This window comes from Periophthalmus magnuspinnatus, chromosome 22 (assembly GCF_009829125.3).
Source record: "Periophthalmus magnuspinnatus isolate fPerMag1 chromosome 22, fPerMag1.2.pri, whole genome shotgun sequence".
NCBI lineage: Eukaryota > Metazoa > Chordata > Actinopteri > Gobiiformes > Gobiidae > Periophthalmus > Periophthalmus magnuspinnatus.
Genome location: NC_047147.1, coordinates 20875379 through 20885558, shown reverse-complemented (window position 1 = coordinate 20885558; position 10180 = coordinate 20875379). Strand labels below are relative to the sequence as shown.

At 43.8% G+C, this 10180-nt stretch overlaps 1 protein-coding gene across 2 annotated transcripts in view; it reads right to left on the bottom strand.

The window, feature by feature from the left end:
* cdin1 (CDAN1 interacting nuclease 1) overlaps window positions 1–10180 on the bottom strand; it is a 146663-nt gene continuing 136483 nt past the window's right edge. For both annotated transcript variants that reach the window (XM_033988288.2, XM_055230989.1), the window contains one exon: window positions 1–466. In XM_033988288.2, the coding sequence (XP_033844179.1) occupies window positions 280–466 (187 nt within the window). In that variant the 3' untranslated portion in view covers window positions 1–279. The remainder of the gene's footprint in view (window positions 467–10180) is intronic.

The following is a 10180-nucleotide window of genomic DNA, read 5'->3' as shown; positions in this document are numbered from 1 at the left end:
TGTTTATACTATAGTTTGTATTCCCTTAGCTAACATGAACATTTCATCTTACATTTCCCTCCAAACCAGTACAATCCGGTGCTAAGGGTCAGACGGAGAGCCCGGTTCACTGGAAGTTCAATCTGATCTTTTGGCCGCTGTCCCTTCTCCATGTCTCTGTGTATGTCTCCGTGTACGTCTCGCGTCAGGAAATCCAAATTGCTTCCGGATTTGCGCGGTGCCGACTTAAGTGTTCCTCTTCCCCTCCTCTCTCCTTCCTCCTATTCATCCCCTCATCCTTCACTGAGGACTGGGCTGGCTGGACCCGGGTTCACCTCTGGGCTGGGCATGGGCGTGCGTTTGACCCGCTTGGTACAGGGTGACGATGTCCTCGGGGAAGCACTCTTTAAGCATGATGCCCCGATCGCGCTGGCAGTCGAGCTCGGCGATGAAACCGTACCAGTAAATAACCAAACCCGGACCGAACCTACGGAGGCAGAAACAAAATAAAAGTTGTATGTGAGAAAGAGTGATGTTCTAAATCAAATCCAATCACGACACCTCACAATTCTGGCTCCTGATCCTAACGTCTAATAGATATGGGGTTTTTTGAGCCGATACTGATCTAATATTTGACCTGCTGTTGTGACTGTTAACCGATATTTGCAGATACAGATGTTTCACATTTAAAATCCATAGCAAGGCCCCCACAGGCCCCACACAGACCCCACGCAGACCCTACACCGACCCCTACACAGACCCTACACAGACCCCACGCAGACCCTACACCGACCCCTACACAGACCCTACACAGACCCCACGCAGACCCAACACAGAGACCCCACACAGACCCTATAGACCCTACATAGACCCTATAGACCCTACACAGACCCCACACAGGCCCTACACAGACCCTATGCAGACCCTACACAGAGACCCCACACAGACCCTATAGACCCTACATAGACCCCACACAGGCCCTACACAGACCCCACGCAGACCCAACACAGAGACCCCACACAGACCCTATAGACCCTACATAGACCCCACACAGACTCTACACAGACCCTACGCAGACCCTACACAGACCCTGCACAGACTCTACACAGACCCTATGCAGACCCTGCACAGACCCTGCACAGACCCTGCACAGACCCTACACAGACCCTACACCACCCTGCACAGACCCTACACAGACCCTACACAGACCCTACACAGACCCTGCACAGACCCTGCACAGACCCTACACAGACCCTACACAGACCCTACACAGACCCTGCACAGACCCTGCACAGACCCTACACAGACCCTACACCACCCTGCACAGACCCTACACAGACCCTACACAGACCCAACCTGAGTGTCCTGAGCTCAGGTTCTGCTCAGTTGCGTCAGAACAGGAGGAGGAGAGATGAGGGTAGAGCGGTGCGACTTGTCTTAGTTATTACTCAAATAAATACTTTTAAAACAAGTACAGCATTTACTTCTCTGCAATCGTACATACCTCACATAAATATAAAAAAAAAATCGGCTGCACATGTTCGAGTGCTTGAAAAAAACACTACCACAGACGCTAAAAATAAGGGCAAAATATGAGCGTTTGGTGGCAGTCTGGAGCTCAAGTTTCAATTTCACTCTTAACGCTCCGTGAAAACATCCCAGAGGTAAAACAAACACTCTCTAATACTGTCCTGATCTATTCACTAAACCCGATCTAAGCCAATACTCTAAAAAGCCGTAGATTAGCCGCCGATACCGATACCAGTACGGGATCGGGAGACTCTGTTCGCGCTCTACGGCATGCTTTCCTTTTGTCTCTCACATTTATTTAAGATGAGCATTAGATCACGGACAGCATGAAAATATCAGCATTTATATTACCTCTAAAGCCACTGGGGCAACCTGTCAGGAGCAAAGGGCCCCGTCTCCAGGTTATGAGCTGAGTTTATAGTCAGCAGTACCTCATTACCATAGTGTGCATCTAGGTATAGTGCTATGCTAATCAGGTACTAACCAACCCAGACCGGGGAGAACAAACTCCACACAGAAAGGACAGTCAAAACAAAAAAGAAGTGAAAAGCAGAAATAGTTAAATAATGCCTAACATAATCTTTGACAAACATAACAGGAATATGTGGGCGGGGCTTGAAGTTGGCGGTACAGTTGAGATGGCCCTTTGATCGTGGGCCAGGAAACCCCATAGAATCAAACAGAGAGGCCAGAGATAAGGATCCGAGACGAGCCGATACAAATGCGATCACTTACAATGGCACCGCTACAATGAGCCGTGGAGAAACAACAAAAGGCCCGAGCCGGCCCAGTGTTAGATAACATCACGGCACTGAGGTACGCGCCGCAAACTCACACAATGGTAAAGACGCAACCCTCAAACTGAGCTAAAGGAGCTGGATGTGGCCTGTGCTCTTACGGTTTTAAAAAATAGTATCACTGATGAACCTGTGTTGGAAGAGCCATCAAAGGTAAACTGTCAAAACCAGACTTAGAGAGACTCGTCCGTGCGTTTGTCTCCAGGAGCTTAGACGACTGTAACGTCCTGCTCACTGGCCTCTTCAAACGAGCCTTAACACAGCTGCAGAACATCCAGAACGCTGCTGCTCAAGTCCTGATGAGAACCAGGAAGTACTTCACACACGCGTCCTGTGCTCAGGTCTCTGCACTGGCTCCTGTGGCTCAGAGAATAGACTTTAAAGCAGCTCAAGTACAAGTTTCTCCATGGACCAGCACCAAAGAACATCTCCCATATGAACCATCTCGCTCTGAGGACCTCAAGGATTGGCCTCCTGCTTTAGTCCTGGTTTAGTCTCAGTTTAGTCCTGGTTTAGTCTCAATTTAGTCCTGGTTTAGTCCTGGCCTCTTGCTGTAAAAGTTGTATTTGATTTGAACATGTTTACCTCGTATCTGGTGACACAGTTAGGTCTTGTTGAAATGCAAACTCAAAATTTCACACAATTTTTCACTGCTCTTTTAAAAGTTGTCATCAAATTTATGACTTTTCCATGACAGACAAGAACGGAAACATTTTTGAGTAGAATTTACAGCCTACTTCGTTTAAAGCAATAAATTTAAATCTTATATTTAGTTCTTGGGGAAAAATATGTTCTTTTATGTGTTAAAACCAAGTGATTTAGTAGAACTTAACCTGACTTTAACCTGCAGCTTTTTGAAATACCATTATTTCCACCACAAACAACAAACTCTCATATCTCAATCTGCATAAAAACTGCTAACCCTGTAGTTTCGATCTGTGCAAACATGTTCTGAAATGTGATTCTTGTAATAGTTTCTCAGTTCATATTTCGGTCTTGTTTAAAATGTGAACTTTGAACAGAATCCTATTATTAAATCAGATTTATTAACTGCTAAAACATAACATATTTAGATCATCAGGTTTCCTTTTATCGTTTTAAAAATGCTGTATTCACATATTTAGTAAGTTTCACTTTCGTTTTCGACGCTCTGACTCTCTGATGCCCACTTGCTCTCCATGCTAAGTCACTCTACCTTCAGAGCGCTATCACATTACAATCAGTGTGAATCTCTCTAATGCAGGCATGCCCAAACTGTGGCCCGGGGGCAAAATGCGGCCTTCAGACCAGTTTTTCTTGGCCCTCAAGCTTCCAGGTGAATTGGCCCATATTACCTTAAACAGTACTTTTTACAGTACATTTCTGAAAATCTACTTACTGCTCATATCAAATACTTTATGTGTCCCATTGGGAATGTAAATGAATGAAGATCTAGTGGTGGGTTTAACTTAATGTAACGTAATAAACACAGATTTGAAGTATTCACTGTATTGGTGACCAGTCTATGGCCCTCAGCTTTGTCTGTGTTTTTATATGTCCTTAATGAGAAAAGTTTGGACACCCCTGCTCTAATGAAACTACTGCAAATTGCGTCAGGTTTGTGAAGTTGTAGTGTATAGTTTTGTATCATGCTTTTGTGTATTTATGGAAAATTGGACTGAGTTTTGGGCAGAATCGAACAGCTAACCGTACGAAGGGTTTCAATACGGCCCAGGAGAGAACGCCAAATAACTCAAACGTGCATGGATGACATATAAAAGCACTTGTTTTTGATGTTTATGTCACGGTAGAACGCTCCAAAATCGCATATCTAATCAAAATCAAATCAAATTCGATCCTTTTCCCAAATCGTTCAGTCCTCTTCGACAAACTTCGCTCATCGAACTTCGCACGTATTTTAACATTGCCCCAACTGTAATCACCAAGATGTTTAGCGAGGGGTCACTTGGACTGGAGCGAGTACATGATTTCACCCTTACCTCTCACAAAAAAACTATAAATCATCCTATCCTGGCTATTTTACAGTCCCTCACAGAACTACCCCGGGGCCCCTTTACGCCCCATATAGATCCTAAGTATTCTTTGAACATTACCTGCCGTGCATAAAGACATGTCACAGCCAAAGTTGGGGCCCTCGAACGCTACAGCAGACCGGGGCGGAGACGGGGGGAGTGAGGAGAGAGCAGGGGGGCCCATGTTCCAGGTACCACTGTATATTCACAGACAGTTAACAGCGTAGGGGCCCCTGGAGATGGAAGCAGGAAGGGAGCCAGGGGCCGCGGAGACGAGGAGGATAGAGCAGCCTGGAGCGAAGGAGTGCAGAATCGGTACCTGTGATCAATCATTTCAATTAAAACGCAGACGCTCGGGCCCCACGGTGCAGTTTGCAGCGTGGTGGAGAAGTGTGGGCTCTTTACGGTTAGCCATATTCTGATTTATGAACTCACAGTCTGAAGGCGGAGGGATACACTGTAAAATGAAGACTTTAAGACTGCGCAGATATGAGCTGGTTATTGTTGACTTGTATTTTACAGATTTTGGAAGAGGCCGTTCATATGCAAAAGAGCTACAAGAAGATAAAACATGTAGGCTGAAGAAAGGACTTTTAGAGCAGTGGTTTCCGACCTCGGGGGTCACGACGCATGAGGGGAGGGGCGTGAGATGACTTGGAAGATGCCAGTGGTGGATGAAGTACTCAATATTGTTATTTAAGCAAAAGTAAAGTTGCTCAAGAAAAAGTTAAAGTATCACATGAAAAAATCTCATTAAGTGAAAGTGTTTAAGTACCTGTTTAAAAATGTACTTTAGGAGAAAAAGTAAAGTGTCGTTCTGTTGTTAAAAGTGTTAAATGTAATGATATTAATACAAATGTTTCTTGTGAATTTTGTGTATTTATTTTCGTTTGCTTAAAGCCGAAGATTGAACTCGAAAACTTTACTTGTTTCAACGAACGTGGTAAAAATAACCCCTCAAATCATATGAAAAGTACTTTTTGCTTTTTCCGTCCCGTTCAAAAATGCGGTGGAGTAGAAAGTACAGATACCTGCTCTCAAATGTAGTCAAGTAAAAGTAAAAAGTACCCACTGTAAAATGTACTTAAGTAAAATACAGAAATGATATGGGGCAGACTGACAGAAGTGAGGCTGCCAATCTGCACCATCGGCACCTCTGACACTCACACACACATCACATTCATACAAAGCAACGTGGGCGAAGTGCTTTGCCAAAGGACACAGCAACAGTTGAGCCACTACTAGACCCACTGCTGACACTTGGTATTCCCAGCGATCTCCCATCCAGATAATCCAGTTACTTCAGCTTTAGTCATATCAAACACATAAATTATTTGACACAAGTGACAGAATGAGGTGTTCTGACACTTTTTTAACATGTTTCCACCGTACAGACGTGAGACCTTAAGGCAGTTAATGTTCTTCAGCCAACACGTGCATAATATGTTGCCTGTAAGTCCAATTTTATTTCTTTTTTTCCAACTTTTAAAGGCTCTACATGCCTCCTTACCTGGGTCTGCGTTTTACGGCGTATCTGATTTATGGTTCCGCAAGCTAGCATCGTATCTAGCTTAGCAACAGCTTAGACATGCAAGTTCAACGCAATGTCACAGCTTCACACTCAAAGTTATTTTTACGTTTATTTTTAGTTCTACATGACTCCTTACTTTGTCCTACAATTTATAACTTATCTGATTTATGATTCTGTATGCTAGCATGAACAGGCTAATGCTAACATACCAAGCATTGCAACATCTTAAACATGCAAGTGCAGTGCAGTGTCACATAGATTCTCACTCGAAGTTTTTTTTATTTTTTATTTTAGCTCTACATCCCTCCTTACAACTGCTAATGGTGACTAACCTAGCATAGCAACATCTTACACATGCAGATTCAACGCATTGTGATAATTTACGGTTCTGTATGTTAGTGTCAACAAGCTAACAGATGTAGCATAGCATCTTAAACATGCAAGTTTTACATAAACTCATAGTTTTTCACACCGTTTCTTTTGAAATTATTTTTACCTTTACATGCCTCCTTGCCTTGTCCTGCATTTTATAACTCTGATTTATGGTTCTGCATGCTAGCATCAATAGACTAACGTAACAGACCTAGCATAGCAACATCTCTAACACTCCAGTTTTATTTTTTGTATTTATTTTTAGCTCTAAATGCTTCCTTACTTTGTCATGCAATTTATAACTTCTCAGATTTACGGTTCTGCATGCTAGCATCAACAAACGCTAACAGACCTAGCATAGCAACATCTCAAACACTCCCAAGTTTATTTTTTGTATTTATTTTTAGCTTTAGATACTTCCTTACCTTGTCATGCAATTTATAACTTCTCAGATTTAGAGTTCTGCATGCTAGCAACAGACCTAGCATAGCAACATCTCAAACACTTCAATTTAATTTTTTTGTATTTATTTTTAGTTCTAGATGCTTCCTTACCTTCTCATGCAATTTCTAATTTCTCAAATTTACGGCTCTGCATGCTAGCATTAACAGATTAACGCTAACAGACCTAGCATAGCAACATCTAAAACACTCCAAGTTTATTTTTTAAACTTATTTTTAGCTTTAGTTGCTTCCTTACCTTCTCATGCAATTTCTAATTTCTCAAATTTACGGCTCTGCATGCTAGCATCAACAGATTAACGCTAACAACCTAGCATAGCAACACCTCAAACACTCCAATTTTATCTTTTGTATTTATTTTTAGTTCTAGATGCTTCCTTACCTTGTCATGCAATTTATAACTTATCTGATTTACGGTTCGGTATGCTAGCTTCAACAGACCTAGCATAGCAACAGCGCACAGATGCAAAGTTCAACGCAGTGTCAGACGGCTTCTGACTCCATTCCAGCACTTGCCTCTCAAACTCTTAATATGGAATTGTTATGGAACTTAGACCTAAACATTTACATTGTGAAAGAGGAGTATGGTCCACTGTACGAGCGCTGTGCAAAAAAAAAAAAACTACTTTTGGCTAGCGAGGCAGGAAAGGGGGAACAGGTTAAGATTGTACATCAGCAGATACGTTTTGGCGAGCGATACGTCTTGTCATGGGTGACTCAGAGGAGGCCGAGCACAAATTGAAACAAGCTAACTTTTAAACACAAGGGATCCGTGTCACCAAGGTCTCTCTGAGCAGTAAAGAAAATAAATGGAAGTCGGAACAGAGCGTGGAATGAATACAAGGCAATGCTACAGGGACGATGATGAGAAGAAAGAGAAGAGGGATGGAGAGAGGGGGGGTGGAGAGAGGGAGAAGAGAGAGAGGGAATGGAGAAACAAAGAGAGGGAAGAGGGGGAGAGAGAGTGGGACAGAGGGGGGGATGGAGGAAGAGAGAGGGAGAATGGAGTGAGACAAAGGAGAAACAAAGAGAGGGAAGAGGGGGAGAGAGTGAGACAGAGGGAGGGATGGAGGAAGAGAGAGGGAGAAGAGAGAGGGAATGGAGTGAGACAAAGGAGAAACAAAGAGAGGGAAGAGGGGGAGAGAGAGTGGGACAGAGGGAGGGATGGAGGAAGAGAGAGGGAGAAGAGAGTGAGACAAAGGAGAAACAAAGAGAGGGAAGAGGGGGAGAGAGAGTGGGACAGAGGGAGGGATGGAGGAAGAGAGGGAGAATAAGGAGGGAATGGAGAGGGATGGAAAGGAGAAAGAAAGAGGGAAGAGGGGGAGAGAGAGTGAGACAGAGGGAGGGATGGAGGAAGAGAGGGAGAAAAAGGAGGGAATGGAGAGTGATGGAAAGGAGAAAGAAAGAGGGAAGAGGGGGAGAGAGAGTGAGACAGAGGGAGAGATGGAGGAAGAGAGGGAGAATAAGGAGGGAATAGAGAGTGACGGAAAGGAGAAAGAAAGAGGGAAGAGGGGGAGAGAGTGAGACAGAGGGAGGGATGGAGGAAGAGAGAGGGAGAAGAGAGAGGGAATGGAGTGAGACAAAGGAGAAACAAAGAGAGGGAAGAGGGGGAGAGAGAGTGGGACAGAGGGAGGGATGGAGGAAGAGAGAGGGAGAAGAGAGTGAGACAAAGGAGAAACAAAGAGAGGGAAGAGGGGGAGAGAGAGTGGGACAGAGGGAGGGATGGAGGAAGAGAGGGAGAATAAGGAGGGAATGGAGAGGGATGGAAAGGAGAAAGAAAGAGGGAAGAGGGGGAGAGAGAGTGAGACAGAGGGAGGGATGGAGGAAGAGAGGGAGAAAAAGGAGGGAATGGAGAGTGATGGAAAGGAGAAAGAAAGAGGGAAGAGGGGGAGAGAGAGTGAGACAGAGGAATGGAATAGGGTTCTCCCTCTCTCGCACACAAGGGAAGAGAGAGTGAGAGAAAGAAGATAAAGAAAGAGGAAATAGGAGGAAGAGAGAAGGATGGAGGAAGAGAGGCTAGAGAGGTGTGTGCGAGAGAGGGAGAATAGGGAGTGACGGATGAGTGAGTGAGAGAAAGAGGAGAAAGAAAGAGAGGGGCGAGGATGGACAGGGAGAGAGAGCAAGAGAGACAGAGGGGGGATGGAGGAAGAGGTGCAGAGGGTGCGCGAGAGAGTGAGAATAGGGAGGGAGGGAAGAGAGAGTGAGAGAAAGAGGAGAAAGAAAGAGGATGGAGAGAGAAAGATAATCAGGGATGGAGGGAGAGAGAGAGGGAGTAAGGGCGAGAATGAAGGATAGAGGAAGTGAGAGTAAGTGAGAGATGAGGACAGAGAGGGAGAGCGTGGTTGAGAGGGAGAGAGAGAGGTGGAGGAAGAGAAAGACAGATAGAGGGTTGGGAAAAAGAAAAAACAACAGGGAGGAGGACGGGGACTAGGTTTGAGCGAGAGATACTGCAAAAGTACCAGGACATTGAAATACTTTAAAGTCCTGTACTATGCAACTTCACTCAAACTTTACACACGTTTAAAAACAAAGTAATCCAAAAGTACTCCTCTGTGTTTTCAAAGTTCATTTAGTTGTTGATCCATTATTGCTGATAGAGAGATTACGTTTCTGTACCGGACCAGCCCCACACTGCCAGCTCAGTCCTTGTTATCTTGACCTATGTTATCAGAGGTATAATACTCCCTACAACAGAAGCGTAGCCAGATTAGACTGGATTAAACTAGACTGGAGGAGACTGGAATGGACAATTTATACTTTGCAGTGAAGTCTGGAAGAATGTTAAGCAATTACATGATCGCTTCACAGCAAGAAGGTTCAGGGCTCTAGATTCACTTGGTTCTTCCTGTGTAGAATTTGCATGTTCTCTCCGTGTCTGGGAGGGTTTCTTCCACGGACTACGCCCCCCCCCCCCCCATCAACCCAAAACCTACGCAACAGGTCAAATACTCCAGTTTAAGTCCTGACCAAGACTAGCACAAGATCTGGAGGTGACTTCCTGAGGACTGCACTGCGGTGAAGACAAATTTCCCTACGGGGACAATAAAGCGTGTACTTTAACCTCCTGAGACCCGAGCTCTTGCAGGACTTTATTTGCAAAAACTATTAAGTGCTTGAACACAGACATTTTGTGTAAAAAACAAAATGAGAAACAATTGTGCGTCTAGGAACAATGTGTCTCATTTGTGCTGCTGACAGGTGCAGGAAGACATGTGCCTTTAAACAAAAAAAATAAAATAAAAAATAAAATAAATAAATAAAAACAAAATTAAAATCCAAAAAAATAATAATAAAACAAAAAGAAAATAAAAAATAATAATAAAAAATAAACATAAATAAATAAATATTCTAATCTCTTAGAAATATTCAAAATTTAACATGTTCTTGTTGCTGTTCTTCTAAAAATTTGCACTGTGGCTTAAATAACCCAAAATGTGTTGTCCACAGATGAGGACACCAGGTCTAAGGAGGTTAACTTAACCTTAATATATTTTTAAT